We start from the raw sequence: 22,474 nt of genomic DNA, 5'->3' as shown, positions 1-22,474 counted from the left end.
ACTGTACGTAATAGTTACGCTCACCCAGTCGGAGGGAAAACTCGTAGAAGCGCTTCAGTTTGGCCACCAGGGGGCAGACTGCGTTCCAGGCCTTCTCCTGCAGCGCGAGGTCGCCTGGATTCTGGATGGCCTGCAGGCGACGAACACAGACAGAAGCACAGATGAAACTCTCCAAAAACGATTTAAAAAAATGTAACTTCAGCAAAACATTTTCACTTTCAACTTTAATAATACTTCCATTTCATGGCAATTTCAGTTCGTCAATAATTGACTTGTTATCAAATGTCATTTGCCAACAAAACCTAATTTAGCTTTATTGACATGGCACATATCACTGTATTATTTGGTTATTGTAATGAACTATTCAACATAATTAACCAAACTATGCACCAAACGGACAACGAAATGAGAGCACAATTCGTCCTCAGGAAGAAATTATTCAATATGTTTTATTGTCAACTAATCCCGTCTTCTTCTTTTCGTGTCACTGAAGCGTGATGGTTGTATGACAGTTTCCCATTTCTTTACACAGCCCTTTGCATTTTTATTGAACACTGCAAGGTCTTTTGAGTTGCAAGGGTTGGGTAGTAGAGGGCAGACAAGGCAATGGTCCATAGTATGGTCTGCTTCGCCACATTCACATGTGGTTGGGCCAGCCTTGTAGCCCCATCTGACCAGAGCAGCTTTTGATTGTCCCGTGATAATCCCATGAATAGACTTAAATCAACACTATATTAGTTTAGCTTCTGTGGCACTCAGCACCCAAGCCCATGTGTCCCATTGAAATAAATGGAAATAATGGTTTATAAAAATCTAGTTTCACCTCTAAAAAATGGCTCACTAACAGCTGGGCACTGATTTTTTTAGCAATATTTTTCTCCAACAGGACTGAATGGAGCATTTGTTGGGGACTATTTTCAGTCTTTCCTCAGTGTCTTAAAAAAAGGCCTCCAAGTCCTCAAGGTTGGGAAGCGAGGAGAGGAAACCTTTTGTTAACAAGTAGAACAATGCCAACAGCTGAGCCATCAGCAGCAACGTTCACGCTGCAGAATGAAATGGTTTGCAGTAATGTGTCGCTTAATCTGAGCACAACAGCTGGTGTTCATCGAGACTAGTTTTCTACCAGAGCATTGCCCAAAAAACCCCAACATATTGCATGAAATGTTTGTTTTGAAGAAATACTTTAACACATTTGTGCCTCGTGCATACTGCATGGTACACTTTGTGTCAGGATTTCATCCTGGCATGCCATGTGTATCACACACACAGTGCGACGCGGCTCGACTAAACTCGAGCGTATTGACGTTCAGCAGTCGTCGACTGCTTGGTGCTCACTTCTCGTATCTCCTGGCCCGCGCCATTATAGGACTGCAGCTCGGCCAGGATCCCATGAGCCTCCTCCAGCACAGCGCTGACCTGGTTCCACACGGCTGTCTCTGCCTCCGTGGGCTGAGCATCTGTGAGGGGAAGGAAGGAAGGAAAGAAAGTGAAGAGGGAAGGAGGGGGGGAGTGGGAAGTGAAAGTGTGATGTAAGGTAGGGTTGGAACACGTTGAGGGGAGGTGGCAGAAAAGAGGGAAGGAAAGATGGCCGAGAGAAAATGAGACAATTTGAGGAGAGAAGATTAGTGATGGGAGGAGGAGCTGAAAAGATGATATCCTAGAAGGCCAGATCAAATCCTGAGATAAATAAGTACTCACAATAAAAGCAAAATTACTGCATTTCACATTGCAGCCGTCTAAGGTAAAAATCTGCCACGTAAATGAATGATCCAATTTACCCACCATGGAGTTATAACGAGAGACCTGCAAGCCACGCTCTGTCACACAGTGAGGTTTGATTACAGTGTGTATATAATAAGGACCAGAAGATGACAAGTCAGTTTCACCTCAGGGAGCTATTTGGATGAGGATGTAACTGTGAAAGCGCCTGGATTGCGCCACTTAAACAATGTGTCCGACTCCTAAACTGTAATCGTCTCAGCTGTTGATTCTGTGGAGATTTATGTTACACGGGCCTGGATACCGGTCGGAGTAATGGTCCTATTGGATTAATATAATAGTCTTATCCTTCTTTTTCTCACTCTCTATTTCCCCCTTCATGTCTACAAATAGTCTTTTTTTTACCTTGAGGTTTAATTATGAGAAATGTTAAAATAAACGAGCAGCAGGGAGGACAACCTCTGGGCACGTTCTCTGTCTCTGTTATACATGCTGAGCAGTGTGCGTACTGTAAACTCCGTGTTTTATGCCGCAGGGCGCCTCCCAGTCACACTTCTGCTTTGTTTGCCCATGTGGCGTGCTGCACACATACAGGAGTGAAGTGTTTGAGGGACACAATTTAGGATGTGGCCTCTTGAGTCATCACCGTGTTTGGTTTTCATTTTCTTCGAACACTCCGTCTTAATGTGTGACTCGGGTATAAAGCGAGAGTGGGAGTTTGCCCAGCCAGCTCTCTGCATGCGGTAGCACCACTGATTATTTTTGCACCGCGAAGGCATTGCCTCCCTGCAGAGAAATAGTAATCATGGAAGATTTGCTATCCTACATGCACACTGGCTGGCATAACGAGCACAGCTATAAGGACTTCTCTTTAACGTGCATTTCTCTCGTAAACAACAACATATTTTGTTTACTAGCTACAGTAACAATTAAATGGTCAGAGCATATGCTCATTGCATTCAAGGAGTAGCTCGCTCTCTTGCCGAGGAGATAGGAGATAGTTAGCTTAGCTTAGCATAAAGACTGGATGCAGGGGGAAACGGCTAGCCTGGCTGCTACATTATTATTTATTCTACTATGGCGAGGGGATGACCCGCCCTACTCTGCATGTGACTTGATTTACCCTGATATTCCTACCCTAACCAATCCCACTCCTTATTGCCTAGCTCTAACCAATCAACCAATGAAGGCAATGAGTGCTGGCCAATCAGAGGCAGACTGGGGCGTCATGCCGGCACCATAGTAGGATTAGTAATTTAGCAGCTTGGCACACTTTGGGTGAAATGCTGGATTATTTCTTGAAAGGGTGCACAGATTAAACTAATTAGATATAAGGTCTGTATTGAGCTTCATAAGTGCTTTGTTATTTTTGGACAGAGCCAGGCTAGCTGTTCCCCCCCTTTGTTCAGTATTTATGCTAAGCTAACCTAAGAAACTCCTGTCTGTATCTCCAAAGCAAAATTTTAAAATAAAAAAGAAAGCAGATAAGCTTGCTTCCCAAAATGTCTGGGGGAATCTGGGTTGCTTTATTTTAGCCCGTGAGATTGAGCGGTTACTTTTTATGTTGGACATGGCGGAGGATTCCATGTTTTCATGTGTGAGATGGAAACTCTAAATGAGGAGTTACCCACATTTTTGTCATCAGATTTGATCCTTCAAAAGGTTTTAACAATGTATAATAATTAGCATTCAGCCATAAACAGTTTAATGAGAGCTCAGATTAGAGTTTAAACCAAACTTTGAGCTGTGTGACAGAGTTGACTGTGTCTCTGGGTTGAGGAGAGCTCACAGATGGCACTGGGGTGGTTGGGGAGGGAGGGGGGGGGGGACGTGTCTAAAGCTGCCATGCCTGAGTCTGACTCATTCCACTTGCTTTTGAAGTAAAGTGAATCACAGGCATAGTAAATGAAGGGGCAATTCAGCCTGTTTGACAGCTGACGTCTCTTGCCAGCAGTGAGCTCTCCCACTCCCACTGTAACATACAGTCAGTTAAGGAGGAGGAGGAGGAGGAGGAGGAAGCCAGCTGTTAAAGGGGGAAAGTGGTTGAGGAGGAGCAGAATATATCGGGATACACTGCAAAACACCCCCATCTTAACAATTAATTTCGTCTCACAATCGGTCTTAAAATCTTTTTGACAAAAGATTTGATTTGAAAAATTTGGTTTGGATTTTTAGTCGTGATAACGACATGTCAGTGCCAGTTAGCAAGGATGCTAACACGCTAAACTAAGATGGTGAACAACATTACAGTACATCTGCTACACATGAGCATGTTAGTTTTGTCACTGTGTTTACATGCACATTTATATTCCACTATTATTGCAAAATTGACAATATTCTGAATTTGATATGGCTCATTGTGTTTAGATATTCTGAATAAGGCTTTATTCCAAATGGAATGAGCATTTTCCGATTAAGACATGTGAGACATGCTGATATTATTCGGGTTTTAGGAGCATTCTTTGGACATGTATACAGCGCATTCGGAATATGCGTCTCAACAGGATTTTTTACGGCACTTTGTGTTCCTGTTTACGACAAGCCCGCATTTCTGGTCGGAAGGAGAAACGCACCTACTTTTAGGCATTATGAAGGACTTGGATATCAACAGGTTTTTGGACACGCACAAATATTGCAACAACCTTTTCAAAAAGGCGATTTAAGGAATGAAAGAGGGAGGCTGTGTTTACACGGTCCAACAAGTCCGCCACCGGTGGAAAACTTTGAAAAAAACATATTTTAACAAAAAGAAACAAAATGGCACAAGAAGCTCCTGCTGTTTCACTTTTCCCTAGTTTGACGTGCTGAACGACATGTTAGGGCTTCGACTCCTGTCAAACACAGCCGAGAATATGTTAATCCGAATATGCACAGCTCCATGTAAACAGGAATTCTAGTGGAATATTATTTTTTATTAGCCATGTAAACAGCTTATTAGGAATATTGACTTTTTCAGAATAAGAGCAATAGCTGGAATATTTGGTGCATGTAAATGTAGTCACTGTGTGCATGCTAGCATGCTGATGTTAGCATCTGGCTCAACAAGTAGAGCCTCACAGAGCTGCTAACATGGCTGCAGACTTCTTCTTTTTTTAGTACCAAATGTTTTAGGCTTTGTGTTGCACAACTACAGAAGATTTTAAGTACAAAAATGAATTGTTGAGATGGATTTTTTTCACACTGCAAAGTTTAGAATTCACTGACTGGGAAATTGGAAAAAAGGGGGAAGATTGAGGTGGTTTTATTTACCAACCTCGTTCTCGATCTTTCTCTCTTTCTTTCAGTTTCTCTTTCTCAGTCTCACTCTCTCACTCACACATTATTTAGTGCAATACACCCACGCACACAGACAGGTCAGACATACAATAGGTCGCACAATAAGGGATGAGGAGATGAGGGGGTGGAGGGATGACGATCGACTTTTTGTCAGCCATTGTCAGGAACCCACACAGGACTGGCATTTACTATTTATTTCCCCTCAGTTTTTGTAGCTTATGAGTCGAGATCAAAGCATTATTGTTGTCATTTTGCAACAGCGCCACTATGCCATTGTGCATCTCTCTGTGTCTAATAAGATGTGGCACGTGTGAATAAGACCCTTTAGAAAGAAGCCAAATGCCTTTTTAAATGCCAGTCCCTGGAGCAGAAATCAAAAGATAAACCATTGGGCGAGGAGGAGAGGAGCTGAGGAGGGAGAAAGGTGTAAAATAGGATGTAATGATGACACAATGGCCGGCTAAGATCGATGGAATGAGGAAAAGAAAGCAAAGGCAACGAAGAGAAAGGGATAACTCAAAAAAATAAGAAGCGGATGGTCTCACGTTCAAAGTCAAGGAAAACTATTGGGCCATGCTCAAGTTCGGCGCAAGCCAGCACTTTCAGGAGGTTTCCCATGAGCCCCCTGGAACAGAGAGAGGGGAGAAGTCTGTGGGTGATGAGGGGACGGGTGTCGGGGTTGTGCGCGTGTACATGTGTGTGAGTTGTGTGTGTGTGTGTGTGTGTGTGTGTGTGAGAGGTGAAGGTGTCTGGGTGAGGGACTGGATGAGAGGGGGGTCGTTGGAATGGCATGGTGGAAGTATGTCCCGGGTGAAGCATGGCAACATGGACACAGAGCTTCTTTATTCCCACTCCTGGTTTTATTTATAGCTCGCTTCGAGTAGAACAAAGTCATTGATTTGGTGTTGATGGTGATCCTTAAGTTTAAAGGTCAAATGTTAGTGAATGGGACATGGAAGAGAGGAGGTCCAATCAAAATCTAATTTTCGTTTGCAGATTTAAATGTAAAAAAAATATTCAAATGTACAAATTCATTCCACATTTTATGGCACAAATCTTAAAATATTTGGGATTAGATTATTTTTCGATTGAGCAAATTATCCCAAGAACGAAAATTACTGAAAAAAAAACAAAAATCCAATAATTTATTCCTCATTTTATATCGTGCATTATGTGAGATTACATTTGTTCTAAAACGAACTGAGCAAAATATTCCAAAAGAATGTGATTGAGAGAGAATAAAAAATATTTTGAAACACAACAAAGCCATTGTTTACTTTAACAACCCTAACCCAAACCTAACTTTATATGTGTAGCATATATTTATTCAAAGTATTATGATACTTGACCTTAGAAGTCATTATACAATGCTTTATAACGGGTTATGATTATTTTATGAGGCATCATGAATATTCATGAGTGCTCTGATTATACAGTGCTATAAGTAGATAATGACACATATGTATGTTTTATAATGCTTGTTAAAGAAATGGGCGTCATAGAAAGTGTCACCATTTAAATTTTTTCAATGTTTAAGAGAATTTGTTGCATAATATTGATCTAAATCTAATCCCATAAAATCACTGTCTATAAAAATGCACCCTTACATGTAGTGAGGAGTCAAATCTGGATATACTGTATAAATGTCAGATTATGTAATCTTTTTTATTTCAGAACAGTGTTGTTTAAGAAGAAACGTTTGTCTCCCTGTAATTACCTGAGCACCATTTATAAATACCTACGCACCACATATTTAAACCATCATTGGAAAGAACAGCTTTCAGCGTCAGAAAGCACTGAGAGTGGGACTAGAGAGCGTCTGATAATGACAAACCACACCCACAACAACACTCCATCCCACCATCAGCAACCCAGCAGCCCACATCCAAATACACCTCCCGTGACCCCCACCCGGCCACCTCCCACTGAACACCTCCGCTGCACACACGTGCACACACATTTCAAGCACACGGACACGTGCACACAGCCCCCGGCGCTCACTTACTTTCAAAGTCCAGGAAAAAATGTGGACAGTTCTCTAAATCCTTGCCAAGGACCTTAATGAGGTTCCCCATGGCTGGCGACCTGGACGGGAGGAAACAACAAAATGCATACAGTACGCAGAACCTGGCAACCCGCACGACAATACACAGCATGCATAAAGAGAGCGCACAGCAGGTTGTGAGTGTTTCATTTAATTTTTTTACCCATCTGCACTTTTCTAATTATCGCCTCTTCCTCTCCTCCTCCATCCTTCTGTCTTAGCAATATGTCCAGAGCGAAGTCAGACATTCCAGTTACAAATGACACTGATCACATCCCACAGCGGCGTATGCTGTATTCCATTAGAGGGGGGCTGAAATCCAGTAGTGAATCATTAAGGTCACTCATGGAGAGTCACTAGAGCTGAGCAGTGGTTTTAATCCAGTTACACCACAGTAACCTAATAAAAGCCTGCTATGTACAGACTACTTTCTCCTAATGCTCTTTAAGTACAGCAGCCTATATGGATACTTTATGACGAGCTCTTCATACTTCATACCCAGACGCCACATGCCAGAACTTTATGAAACCGATGATGCAAGCTTTATTAGATTAAACTTTGGGTCAGACGGGCAGGAGCTACAGGAACACATGCTTGTTTGTTCATAACAACATATGTCGGGCTTTTTAAAAATTCAAGACCATGTTGTCCCTGCTCTCAACCTCTTCAATCCCCCGGGGGCCAGACAGTGTAAACTCGCGCTGTGGAGCCAAATATTATTCAAAATTGGGGTGGGTCGTCCCACAAAATCAGAATTTGATCTGGTACCAAGTAAAAGGCCAGAGCCAGCACTTAAAAATGAAAAGCAGCGTATACGTTCTAACATGTAAGGGAGAGCTATTCTCAAAACATAGATTAGCAGATTAGCAGTATCTATACTTAAGGTATCTAACCCCAAATTTGAACCCACAGTTTAGTGGAGTGTAATCTATGTTTTTATTGTGTATGTTACTTGACTTATGTCTGTGAAAAGCGCTATATAAATACATTTTACTTACTAGTGGGGACTTCAAAGTTTCTACAGATACCAAATATGTCGCTATGACCATTTGATTGAGTGTTGCAGCCATAAGGAACGCGTAGTCTCACTCGTTAACGTCACACTTGTAAACATCAGACGGCTTCAATAAAGAGCAGCAACAAGCTGACGCAGAATATAAACGTGATATTGTCAGACAGTATGGAATTATAACATGCTTTTAACAAACTAACAGCTACTTAAAGAGGACATTTAAGAAAAATGATTGTTAAGGGATCAAAGAGGAAGAGGATTTAGAGGCCACATGTGTCGCATAAAAAAACCCCACAATGAACACAAAAACCAAGTGGAATCCAATATTCAGAGACGACTCTCAGCTGTGTGAGTGTGAAAGCCTCCCTCCTTAATCCCCCTCGTTCCCTTTCCTTCTCGATCATAAAGGGCCTTCGGTAGCAGAAGGTGAGCTGCTGCCAAGTTTCACTTCCTCTGTGTTTATGTGCTATGTGAGCACATAGCCGAGGCCCCCCCCCCCCCCCCCCCTCTTCAAGAGTGATTAATGGCCAGCGTTCGCATGTTTACGAGATGCCACCGTCCCTGAAAAAAAACAAAAAAGAAAGCCCGGCCTTTTCCAATGTAACTCAGCAAGAACGGGTGTTGCAATGCAGCACTGAGGTACAGACAGAGAGGGGATGGAGTTACACCCTCCTGTCGCTGAGACAGCCTGCTGACATTCTCCAAAGTAACGATTGTGTCTACTTTGTTATACGTTTACAAATCTACTAAATCTGTTGGGAGGCGGAGAGAGAGAGAGAGAGAGAGAGAGAGAGAGAGCTATATGCCGAGTCACTGCTTTAACCTGTGAGCATCAGTTCAGACGCGCACAAACGCACTCCATCTCCTCTCTGACTTCACCTGCTCCGAGATGCACGCTGAACTGACGCTATGAATATATGAATAACCGATTGACGTCCTCAGCCTGACAAGGTGATTTGCAAAGGCAAAAATAAATAAAAAAAAGAGAATCAGGCTGAGATTCAAATCGGAGCCTCATATGAAGCAATGAAAGCTCTCTGTTGTGAGCAGGTGAGTGTGTGTGTGTGTGTGTGTGTGTGTTAGAGGTACAGCGTTCACACGCACACACACACACTCCACACACACACACAGAGTCTGGAGCAGCATGTGGTCCATCCTGAGAGCAGCGCTCGGCTGATGGTTGCCAGGATACTGTTGGCCTGGTGATATCGTCTGCACGTCTCAGCAGAAGATAAAAAAAAAATAAAAAATGAAAAAGCATCCAGCTCTGCCGCACACACTGGGTCAGTTGCTTACAACGGTGGTTGATGCACCAATCTTTAGTGGTTAACCAGCAATCAGTCTCTGTATTAATTACAGAACACAAAAACTCACTAAACCTTAAAACAGGAAATCAAGAAACTAACCGTCTCTCTTCTTACCCTCTTTTCCTACGCGTGATAAACCTCTTCCTTTTATCTCTAGTTTCGTCTCCTGTCCTCCTGCTGTCCTTGTCCTCCCTGCTTTGTGAAGTCGTTGCTGTTATTAAATCCCAGGTTAGCCCGGCTCTGAGTGACGACTGCAGTCCCACGGTGGCACTGGTTGCCGCTCTGCGTAGAGACTGATGTAAACTTCTGCTCTCGCTCTTTTTTCCCCTGACTCTGTGGATCTCCGTCCACTTCACACTTCTCTTTTTCAGCCATCTATTTAAAGGCTTGTGGTTTGCTCTATTTGGTCTGTGTGTGCTTGATGCTTCTCTTTATTTCAAGTTGTTTGTAGAAGAAGATACTCTGTTGGGTGAGTTGTTGGTATTAAGAGAATAAGATATGTTATTTGCATTTCTGCCTTTTTTATTCCCCTCTCTGGCTGTATCGTCCTTGTTGTGTGTCGGTATCTTTTTTAACACTTACACAAACAGAGAAAAGTCTTTTCGTCTCTGACGTCAGAATGGGTTCCTCAAAAATATCCCCTCCAGCTCTCCTCTCTGCCTCACTTCTCCATTTCACCACTCAGCAGCACTCTCCCGGCTCCTCTGCACTTGTCTTGTCACACGTCTATGTCGCGGTGCCGTTCAGTCTCACTGGTGGCCCTAAGGTGCAAACAAACCTAAGTGGCAAACACACCTTTCCCTCTTAAACTGGCGTCCATAATGTACATAAAAAAAGCTGTTAGATGTATCACATGCTCACTGTCTGAGCATTAACATGGCATGGCATTCTGTGAATTAGGAAGTGTGTTTGTTGGCCACTGGTTTCAATTTCTCTTCAACACACAACGTTTGCAGTCAGCCGGCGTGAAAGTGGAGCAAAGTGCTCGTCTTATGCAACTGCGCAGCACACAGCTCTCATCTGTAGTCCGGCAAGAGAAACCAAACCGAAGGGGCTCCTCGAGTCTTAATAAAGACACGGCTCGGCTCCCGCACGGCGGCTGAAAAGCAAACCTGGTCGCAGCGAGGCCTCTTAGCTTCCTTTTCAGCTCTTATTGAAAGATTCCTCCTGTTACAGCCCAGGAGCCTCACCAGTGTGGATTTACTGAGCACAGAAACAGCACTGATCGTCTTTGCCAAGTCCGAACCACTATTAACTCACCATTACCATCTGCACTCCCTTTCTCCATCTGTGTGTCTTTCTCTCTGCCTTGAAACCACAATGATCTCTCTTTCTGTCACACTGGCTGACTCTCCAGTGTTTCAGTGGCCTGTGAATCAAACCGATGCAGCAGCTGTACTGTACACAACTGATGCAGCGACTGTCTAGCTCTCATCTTTCCTCTCTACCCATCACCCGTTTCCTTATTCCTAAATTGTCCATCCATCCCTCCGCTCTCCGACTCCTCCATATGGTGTTTCTCTGCCGTGTCCTTATTTTTCAGCTGCTGTTCTTTTTTCTTTTTTTTTTTTACATAATTTTTTTTCTCTCAGCATTTTTCATTCCTACCTTCGCTTGTGTTTATCCCTCTGGAACACTTCACTGCATCAACCAGGGCTTGTCAGCTCCTCACAGTGGTTACAGCATCAGCACCCACCACCTGACAAAGAGACGGACAGATGGACAAGACAGAAAGAGAAATTAACATAAAATTCAACATCGTGTACACTAGAGTGTTGAGAAAAGCAGGAATGTAGATGTTTTTGGTTTTAAGAAGCATTGAGTGCTTGGCATGGCAAAGAAAAGCGTGGACAAAGAAAGGGCTATGAAGGGCAAATTAACATAAGAACAAAAGATTATACAATAATTATGTAATCAGGCTAGTGCTAGTTTGCCTTCAGGTGAGGATATGATTTTAACTAACGTTGGCTAGCTTTCCAGTGAAACTTGACACACATATTTAACCTGCTTCTACGTCTAAAAGATGTTTAGTTCAAACCTGCAATAGCTGTTTTTGTCCAATTGGGGGCGGCAAAAACAAGCAGTTATCACAGCACTAACATATAATCTCTTAAACTGATTGAGTAACAGCTAACTCTTTCTGCCATTTGGTGCTATAGAGGTGGTTCTTTAGAGCTTCTTCTTTCACTGAAAACACCTGACTGATGAGGGGGAGTGAACAAAACAGTAAAAACCAAAACAATATTTTGGTCTTTTTGGTGACCAGAACGCTGAAACAGTGCGCTGAAACAAGCTCAAAGCTCAGCAGTGCTTAGAGGAACTGCAGATTCAGGTGATAATATGAGCTATAAAGTTTCTACCCAGCATTAAAGCACTTGTGGATCCTAGTCAGAAACAAAAGAGGTACTCAAACCAAAATCATCAGTATTTCGCTTCCAAAAGCTACATCAGTCTAATCTGAGAACCTAGAAGGTGTTTCTTTCTCTCCCATTTTCTACACTTCGATAATGGATCGAGCTCATTAAGCTTATCTCAGTCATTGTGTGGCTCTAACAACTCCAGCGCCGTCTTACCCGCTGACTGGTGTAACTATTAACACAACTGCTGCTGCTCTTGCATCATCAAATCTCATCAAGAGAGAGTGCAGACAGCAGAGAGGTGCGGGCCTTTGAAGAATAGTTGCCAGGGAAACACAGCCTCTTATTCTCATGGCGACACAGTCGGGTACCGTTCAGGGTTCGCAATCAGGTGGATTGGATGGCCAGATGGATGGATGGATGGATGGACAATACTCTCCTCCTCTCAAAGGTTGTAAACCAGACCATCCACTCCTGTAATTACATGTATTTTACCTTAAATAGAGATTTTTATTTAGACTCTGTGTTCCCTTAAAGTAAATTGCCTAACGCTTATTGACCTCTCCTCTCAGTGAAAGGGCAAAGATCAAGTACTGCACAGGATGCTGAGGTCAAGAGAGGTGAAGACCTGAACTATGACACTGATGTTAACGCGTGTGGACAGAGTTAAGGGAAACTACATCTTTCTGAGTTAAAGTTTTCTACCCGTTGCACTTTAAAACTGACGTGAATTGGTAAAAACTGTGTCTGCTATGAGTCTCATGAGTCAACAGTGAAAGCCCCTCAGAAACTCCCATCATGTGCATTTCCTCATGTTTGGAACCACGGAGAAGAAGTTGTTTAAGGTAGAGGGTATCATTAATGAAAGGCCAGCAGCTGTCATGAATATTAATGTATTTTCACATCAAATTGAAAGCAGACATATAATTTTACTCCTGCTTCAGGGCCCTGACTACACAGTTTGATGGATTACCATTTTCAATTCTGTTAATTAGTTGAGTGCTTTAATTTGCCATTAGAGCTCCCTGCCACTTGTTTGCTTTCTCAGCACTGCTGTTTAAACGGATCTATACACAAACTTCAACTTCCGTCTCCGTACTTGCTATATGAGGGTTTGAGATGCAACTACATACACTTTGATCACATTTAGTTTATCTGAGTCACGTTTAAACTTTGATTCAAATTTTCATATTTTATAATACAGTTCAATCAAAACACCGGGGAGGAAAACAAACAAGTACAGGACTTTCATCCTGTCCTGTGCGAAACTAAAAGGAAGTGTTGACATTTTGTCACGTGAGTCACAGTGAGTCAAGATAACGAGTGGTTTTGATTGAATTTAATTATTTTTAAAACACACTTATGTTGTGGCCTTTAGAGCCACCAGATCAGCTGATCAGCTATGAGAGAGTTGGGAACGACGTGTCATCATCTCCCATTATCAGAAACACCAAGTGAGGGGATACTGTTCGGAAGACTCATGCTCAGTCAGCTCCACGTACCCCTGTAGCGTCGGTTTTAGACATGTCAGCGACGCCGTGCATGCATAGATTCATTCATATCATCTTTACGACACATTCGGTGAACACTGCCCTGTCCAGTTGCATATGGATTTGTTGTTTCTCCACAGATGTATTGGGTTTTACCTTTAATTTGTCTCTAGTCTTTGCGGATACAATTTTTTTGTTTTGAAGTATTTAAAGTCAAAACTAATGCGATCAGATTCCTGGAAGACTTTGATATCGGAGCTGTCACTTAATGAGCCCCGTCATGAATCAGTGTCCCGCTAATCAAATATTCGACTACTCTGCAGCCTCCAGTGAGCAGACACTGAGAGAGAAGTCTGACCAATCAGAGGGACAAGCCTTTAAATATATAGCTGCTTTTACCGCGATCTCAGAAAGAGATGGCGAGAGAGTCTGAGGGGGAGGAAAGGGAGAAAGTAAGAGATCACAGAATCATTGTATGCAGACATCTGCCCGTTTAGTTGAGAGTCCAAACCCACTGGTTATTATTCCTATTCTCTCTTTTCTGCAGCCGTTCGTTCACTCATCTTCTCGCCGCACACCCTTTTGACCTCTTCCTCTGTTTGTGGGTCTTTTACATCCTCTCCTTCTTTGTTCTCGGCATATTGTCCCTGAAGGTAGAGATGAGTGCAGGAGGCTGCGGATAAATCACACGTACGTGTGTTTTGAGAGACAGGAGAGGAAAAGAAGGGGATGAACTCTACACACCCACCTAAACTCAGTTAATCCTCTGCTTTGTTTGGAGGAAATGTGAAATGTATAATGCGCAGTGTTACTTTACTGTATATTGATGTAAGTATGCATCATCCGAATGCTGGTGATAGGTGGGAGGGAAAATGGATGATTACATACTGGAGGACAGATCTGTGGGAGGAGATGAGATGAGAGAAAGAAGGACGGGAGAGAAGAGGAGAGGAGAGGACAATGCGGAAAAGGAGTGAGAAAGGAAAGGAGAGGAAAAAGGAAAGACGGAAAGGGAAAGAAAAGATGAGAAAACAGAAAAGCAGAGGAGAATAGTGGAGAGGAGAGGAAGGTAAGGAGAAGACAGAATAGGAATGGAGCGGAAAGGAAAAGTTAAGTCAGAAAAAGTAAAGGAGAAGACATAAAAAGACAGTACAAGAGAGGAGAGGGAAAGGAGATGAGAGAAGAGGAGAGGAGACAAAGAGCTAGTTTGAGGAGTCTAATGGGAGGTGGCAGTGTCAAACCCAGCTATACCCAACGGTAAAGATTGACCGCCGATGGAATGCTACAGCCAATTTGCCTCAGGCCTAGAGACACACACACACACACACTCACAGACACACATTCACACACAATTAGTTACTGCCGTCCCTGAGGTGAGGAGCAAAGGAGAATAAAAGGGGAGATTGGCTGAGCGTGAGAGCAAAGGATGAAGCGCCAAATAGCAAAAAAGAGCGGAAAATGGAATGAGGAGGTTACGATTCTTCAGCATCACCCCTCCCCCTTCTCTCTATCACTCTCTATCACTCTCTCTCTCTCTCTCCCTCACACACACACACACACACTGGCTGAGTCCAGAGCAGTGCACAGTGCCTTATGAAAGGGCGATTGCAAATGAGCATTGTGATTCTGTGCTGCGAGGCTGACAAAGAGAAAGGGGTGGATAGAGTGAGAGTGTCAGCGAGAGAGAGGGTATGGCATGTTTAGGCTGGTACTTGAATCCATTTTCATTGTGAACAAGCTTCAGTTTGATCATTCTTTCAGTTGAAATAAAGAACTGAGGCAGCAACGGATGGATTTCAAGGCTTATTTGCTCAGAGGTGGATAAAAACCGAGCTCTAATGTCTCTATCATGTAGATATTATGAAGGTTTATATGCATTATGTGTATTTGCATTGGCTATTTGCAGTATCCTGTTTGACAGAGGGTCCAGCACGAGGGATTATTGGTCGTAAAATTCCAATTTCATGCTCCGTTTTCGTCCTTTTCTTCACCACAGAGATGAATAGATGCCGTATATTTAATGCAGCCATTAATATTTGAATACCACAATTTGGCTCTTGGGCGTTTTGAACCTTGGAAAAGCCGAGTTGTAAAAAATTCAGCTTTGAGTTTCATTTTTAACAACAGTTTCCTCTCAGAGCTTTGGCTGTCAGAGGAGGAGTGAATATACAGTAAGCTCTTGTTATCCTTATTTGTGATGTGGGATGCCAATTAGCTGCTATCAAAGGAAGCGCTATAGGCTTTTAGGGGTCTACACACACTCGCAGGGGGGCTCATCATGTGTGTATGTGCATACCCTTGTGTTACTGTCATTGCTGGGGCTATGGTTGCACCCCCCCCCCCCCCCCTTTCCTTGTCCTTCCCTGACCCCCTGCTATCTGTAAACAAAGAGAGAAGCGATATATGTCTGTACAGCCAGAAACTCTTTGTCCCTGACAGACTGCTTACACACTGCTTTATGTGGGTCGTGTGTGTGTGTGTGTGTGTGTGTGTGTGTAAGCAGAGAGTAGGTACAGTATGTGTTTCTGTTTGTGTGCGTGTATATCCACCTGGAATAGAATTGAATTCATTTGCGCTGAACTGGTTTGACTTGAATCAAATTGAACTAGAAAGGTAGACTCAGTAGAATGCAGATCTCCGCCAGGTGTGTCTGCAACGACCAATACTGCAGTGTGTGATTGAATAAATACATCCCACAATTGGCTAACCCCCAGTCTATACACTAGTGGGCTGTAAGGTGTCGTAAAACACACTAAATTCAAAAACAAGCGGCGGCGTAGTCGTCATATAAGACATTTCATACAAACTAAATGAAACTCACCAAGCTGTTTGCCCACATAGCAGCGATGTACTCAGCAGTGTGGTTATTGGTAGTTGTTCTAGTCAAACACCATCTAAAACACTGTCTGTGGGTGCAGAGTAGCGGTGATGCACTCAGCTGTGTTATCACTAGTGTCTCCTATTGGCCGAGGGTCTGTTAAGAGTAGTGAGTGATGAGTCAGCAGGCAGTCAATGGCAGTATAAAACAGGCAACAAAAGATGTTTTGAGAAAGTGTGAGTCCCTGCAACCACAAGAGGTTCTTGAGCATGCAGCCATAACTGGACATGCAAAATATGTAAGGCAGTTTGCTGCAGAAGAATGCGAGATTAGCCGTGGACAGACACAGAGGTGCACACATGCACAAGAGGGTCGCAAGTTCCCTCTTGTGGAGATAGCTAAACATTTGTGTCTGTGTGTATAACAGAGAGTGAGCGACAAGGACTTCCATAAAACAGTACATAAAGGCAGTTTGAACTTAACTACCTGCTGTCTCGTTGTGATTCTCCTCTCTCCTTCACTCTTTCAGCCCATTCAGTGTCCGTCTTTCTGTCTGTTCACTTCCCCGCTCTCTTGACTGCCATCATGTACGTCAGCCGTTGTTCTCTTCTTTAACACAATTATATGACCGGTTTGTGTAGCAGTCAGACATCTAAATTCCTACTTTCTCATTCTGGGGTGTTCCAACTCTATTTTTCTTTTTAAAGATTATTTTTCTGTCTTTCTTTGCCTTTATTGGACGGTTGATGATCGTACTGGCACAAACTGAGTCTTGTAGGTGGGACTAAGAATGACGACGTCGTTTTCCAGAGCGAGAAAATTATGAGAGAAAAACCGACGCAGCAGGTACATGTTGTTGTAAACCGACTCACAACAGCCAAGTTTAGTTCTACAATGTGACAAACGTTAAGTTAACTGCTCTTAGAAACGAATATCACAGCTGACTGAAAAGCATGTTGGCGTGATAGAAACGTGACTTACAAAATAACAACCTCACCCGAAAGCTGCTGACAAAAACTAAAGAAAGACCAGAAACAAAATTGGCGACGGAGAGAATAATGGAATGAAAATAAAAGGACTATTTATTCTTGGTTGTTGTACATCCTGGTTACTATGTAGTGTGGAAATTGGACACAGGACCACATGACCACAGAGAATGAATGAATGAATGGGGTGACCTCGGAGACCAGCGTGACCTAGAAACTATATATGCAGCTCGGTGCGTCGAAGTCGTCCACCCTCTACATACCGGGATGAGACGGCATGTCCTTGGAGGAGACGATGCTCCATCACACTGCTGCAGTGTGTCTCGCATGGCAGAGGATGCAGTGGTACACTATTCCTGGTCCCACTGGGAGGGGCAGAATAGCAGCAGCAGCAGCAGCTCTCAAATATAGGAAATTGGCTGCGATGTAACGTATGGGCTCAAGATGACGCTGAGAAAAAAAAAAAAGATGGAACAGGATGAGAATGAACTAAAAGAAAAGTCGATTTGTGACGTTCTGGTGGATCCCCAGTGTGAAAGTTTGAGATCTTGGCTGTTGTTGTGGTTTATTTCTCTCCAGTGATTTATTTTTGAGTTAAATACCGATTCTTTCTTTGTTGTTTGGTGCAAAAAGAATGATATATATATATATAGAGAACATGAATGCTCCCTGGCTCGAGCTGAACTAATTAGTGAGCAAGTGTGTGTTTGTGTGAGCAAGTGTGTGTTTGTGTGCACAGAAAGGTAAAACAAACAAAGATGTTGAGTGTTTGTGTATATCGTCTCACAAGCCTGATCAAACACTGGACACAAGCATGGTTGCCAGCACCCACGGCCAATCTGGCATACACACATGTGGACACACACACACACACACACACACACACACACACACAAAGATATCAATATACAAAGACATACAGAGATGATAATGAAATGAGAATTAACCGTTCACTAAGCCCAACCCCCTCCTTCCTTTCTGTTGTCAAGCTTCACGTTCTTGCACAACACATTTACAATGATAGCGATGATCAGCCTGTCACTCCAAATTTTTGGTAATTTTATAAACAATTGATCCTTGATTTCACACGTAGACAAAAGCAGGTTGTTCATCAGTTGGTGGTCCATGTTTTTGTACTGCAGGGTAGAGCTGGTTGGCCTTAGTATAACGGGACAATATGATCATTTTAAGATCAGACAGTATTTCTGCTGTGACATAACCATTTATTAGCTCATTTTACAGAGAGATATACTTGGACGAGCAACACAGAGGTTATGGTGGTTTTATTTATGCCTTATTAGCAGAATAAAATAAAAAAATGGTTTCAGTTTTATTTACCTCTGCCAAGTGGAGTTTATGTTTTCGGCTTGGTTGGTTTGTCTGTCTTATCAGGATTACAAAAAAGCTACTTTCCTGAAGTTCATGAAACTTTCGTTAAATTACGAGATCTGGGTTCTCCAAGTGTCCTTCTTGTTTGTTCATGATATGTTGCTTTGGTTGTGGAAGTAGCGCTGCACTATCAATAACAAGCTAGTTAGCCAGGCATGCTAACGATTGCAGCTTACCCTGAAGCATAAGATACACACATCTCACGTATAAAAAAAATGACCAAACCTTTTGATAGTCTTGAAGTATTTTTCTTTCCAGAGAGCGACGGACTAGTTGTGCCTGGTTACGATTGCTGAGCTATGATTGGAGAATCGCTGTTCGGGCTGTTAGCCAACGGTCAACTGAAGAAAAGACACCATCATGAGCACCGTAGTCAAACAAATATCATGACTAGTACACTAAATGCACTCTGTTTTTAATACGAGATAGTCAAAGGGTTCCGCTCTCATTTTAGTGTATTTGGTTACTGAGGCTTGAGATAAACAGTCAGTTATATTATTCGGCAGAATTTATTAACAGAGCTGGAGCCTTGATTGAGATACCATTGCTTAGTAGATATTTTGCCTCTTCACTTATTACACATTAATTGCAATACTGTCTCGCTTCCTCTCTTCCCGCTCTGCTTTCTTTAGCCATCCATCGGCCTTAATTGGCTTCACCTTCCCATTGAATTGGGGTTATTGATCTTAAATATGACCAGAGGGCGGGCGTTTGTGCTGTTTATTGACGTTAGTGGACAGCAATTGATCTGATCAACAGACAACAGGCCCACGATACTGTAGGAAGTCCTCGGAGAGCAGATCTGAAGTAATCTGATTACATCCAGAAATTCACCATCTCCTCTTTTATTGCCATCGAAAGAGAGAGTTTGACAAGCCAAGTCATGTCTGGTTAGACGCAGACTCCCAGAGGCAGGAGAGGATTCACTGTGGCCTGTCTCCGTATCTTACTGGATATAATATCACATATTTCAAGGAGTTTCAGCAGGACACCCGTAACAAGGATGATTTTAATAAGACTTTTCAGTAGTCTCCACAAGTGCCAGTCAGCATCGTGAGTTAGGTAGTATGATCAAAGAGTTATCAGATCTTGGCTCCCTTGTCAATGTGAATTTAATCTCACCGTCTCCAAAATCTATTTCCTCACTGGTTCAGTGAGTTACTTCATAGACGTGTGGGAAATTAAAGAATTGCTCATTTCGAGCTTAGCTTAGCATAAAGACAGGAAGCAGCAAGCCTGGCTTGATACAAAACTAACAAAACCTGTCTTCCAGCACCTCGAAAGCTCTGCAGTTAATACATTATATTGTTATTGTTTATTCTGTACAAAAAAACCAAAGTGTCGTTATTTTGAAGTTGCCAGGCAACCAACAGAGATTTCAATAAGTTACAGTTCCCGGCCGAGAACATTCAAGCCCACTCTAAAACCACAACGAGACAAGACATAAAGTCTTATTGAGCTTTACAGGTGCTGGCAGGTGGATTTTGCTCCGTTTGGACGGAGCCGGGTCAGCTGTTTCCCCCAGCTTCCTGCAGTCTTTATGCTCAGTTAAGCTAAGCAGCTGCTGACTGAAGCCTTACATCTATCAGGCAGACACGCGAGTGGTATTGATCTTCTTTTATCTAACTCTCAGCAAAGAAAGCAGAAAAGCACATTTCCGAAAATGTTGCGTTATTGTACGATTGCATATATACATGTCCACATGCTGGCAGCATCCCCAAATTCTCTTTGGTCTGCAAATCTCTGACAAAGTTGTACAGTATACTAAATATTCTTCTTGCATAGATATAACCTTCTGCATGCTGGCGCCTCCCTCACCAGCCTGCACCCTCCCTCACGCCACCCCGTCCCCTTTTAACAGGATCATCTCTGCTCCGAGGGAGTAATCCCAGATTTCTGACAATACTGGTTTAAAAACCACAAGATTACCAGGTGGAGACGGATCACATCTCAAATTCCAAACTTATCTCAACCCTGGCTGCTGCTCTAGTCTCATCCGACCTCTGAACTTCAGTGAAAACACAAAGGATCATCAACAGCAAGGATCAAAGCTCAAGTGACAGATGTTTGAAAGACAGACGTTAGAGCCGGACAGACGGGTCAGCCAGTCAACAAGATTACGAGTGTTTAGATTAAATGTGGTTTGTCGGGCATTTTTGAGGAAATCAGTTTGGCCACATGGACAAACATAAGGATGATGTTGTACTTTAATCAAAGGATTGAAAGCAACATGGTTGCCAGTAAAAAGAGCAATAATCCACCATTAAATCATGAAAAGGATGTTCAGGGATGGTTTGGGTTTAAAAAAGCACACATTTTAATGGCAAAATTTGCAAGTAAAACTTTAAAATGCTAGAAGATAATATTAACATCCCTGCTTCATCAAACGATGCAGGTAGCACCAAATGTCCTCGTGTCTCTAACTTTCATTTTGATGCTACGCTTTCTTTGAGATGCTCCTTCAGGCTGTCCTATCAGCGTCTCTTCGGTGTCAAAATGTTTTGACAAAAACACGTTTTCAGGCGTGAACCGTGACACTTTGGAGTAGCTGCAAAACATTTCCGTGTCATTGACGTGTCACTCATGCCTTATTCATAGACTGCCGGTGAGGGTTATGATGCGACCTCAGTCATGTCTAGTTCAGTGAAGGCTGGGAGAGATCATTACACATCATTACACCTGATGGGCTGTGTTGACTCGTGCTTTAAAGGCGACAAATACTGCGAGAAGCAGCAAACAAGACAACCACTACCCATCCTCTTACACCCTTACATACCCCCATTCTCTATTCCCAGTCCCTCAACGTGAAATAACCGACATGCGGGAGCCATAAGATTAAACACATCTGTAGCGTGAAACACATGTCATCATGGGACATGTTGTGTAGCTGTGAACTTGGGGTAATTGCAGTTACGACATTAATTATCTGTGCATATTGTTGAGGAGAAAAGCTTGAAATACACAAGGTGACGTGCATTAAGAGAAATATAAAGAGAGCATCCACCACCTTGACACCCCAACCCCCATTCCTGTCTTCTGCCTTGTCAAACCTGATAATCCTGACACATGCTAAGGCAACCTAATAAGATCCTGCACCTCATATGGACAGAGGACATGGTACATTGTGAGACACACAGAGCACTAATCCTCTGGAAGACAGCAGGACAGAATGAATGACACGGCCACATGCTGCCAACACCATTTTGCGCTGAGAATCTTTTGACTAGATGGGGGTGAAGGAAGTGACAGAATGTACCGAGTTGATAAAGACTGAACAGAGGGGCTTGGAAGGAAATAAATAGTGGGAGCAGGGAGTAATGAATGAGTTAATGACGGAGCGAGAGCGATGAATAAAGGGAGATAGTGCATGATTGACATGAAAGAGAGAGAGCGAGGAGATGAGGGGGTGTGAGACAAAGAGTGACAGAGAAGGAGTGAGAAGAGAGGAGGAAATGCAGACGGGCATGTTTCTATGGGCGCTCAGGAAAGATTTGGGATGAGGGAATCTTGCATCATCGCGGCAGGCCAATGAGAAGGCTCTGTTAAAATGTTCAAAGGGAGTGTCCTAGCAACAGCAGAGTAAATACCATCGGAGCCACTATTCCATTTTAGACCGGAAAAAAAAACCCTATACACACACACACACACACACACACACACAAACACACAAACACACATTGATTAACACACTTGCGTTCTTGGAGCACACACACATTTGCTGTTTCAGTGCACCGTGCTGCTTATTCGTACAAGTAAATGGGTTAGAATCTGCATATTTTGATTCATGTTCATACAGTGTACTGTGAAACCTATATATCACTTACTGTATGTCAGCACATTTCCAATAACAGTAAATTAAACATAAAGCATATATTTTCTCTATTTATTGATGTAGACAATGTATGATATTCAATACTATGAATAATGATATGTACATACACACACACACACACACACACGGATGAATAAGTGTATGTATAGCTACGTACAGAAATGTACGACAGCATGACCTCCTTCTAAACCAAATTAGTGTGTGTGTGTGTGTGTGTGTGTGTGTGTGTGTGTGTGTGTGTGTG

The 22,474-nt window shown here is 42.8% G+C and overlaps 1 protein-coding gene across 3 annotated transcripts in view; it reads right to left on the bottom strand.

Annotated features, from left to right (window-relative positions):
- fam49al (family with sequence similarity 49 member A, like) overlaps window positions 1-22,474 on the bottom strand; it is a 32,323-nt gene that overhangs the window by 7,949 nt on the left and 1,900 nt on the right. Inside the window, exons 2-5 of one of the 3 annotated variants that reach the window (XM_031854319.1) lie at window positions 10,967-11,057; window positions 7,001-7,080; window positions 1,336-1,457; window positions 25-130 (exon numbers count right to left, since the gene is read on the bottom strand). In XM_031854319.1, the coding sequence (XP_031710179.1) occupies window positions 25-130; window positions 1,336-1,457; window positions 7,001-7,070 (298 nt within the window). In that variant the 5' untranslated portion in view covers window positions 7,071-7,080; window positions 10,967-11,057. The other 2 variants (XM_031854318.1, XM_031854317.1) reach the window with 2 other exon arrangements.

The sequence above is a fragment of the Anarrhichthys ocellatus genome, unplaced genomic scaffold (genome assembly GCF_004355925.1).
Source record: "Anarrhichthys ocellatus isolate YVR2014 unplaced genomic scaffold, GSC_Weel_1.0 scaffold14, whole genome shotgun sequence".
Classification (NCBI taxonomy): Eukaryota; Metazoa; Chordata; class Actinopteri; order Perciformes; family Anarhichadidae; genus Anarrhichthys; species Anarrhichthys ocellatus.
This window is presented reverse-complemented; position numbering and strand designations above follow the sequence as displayed.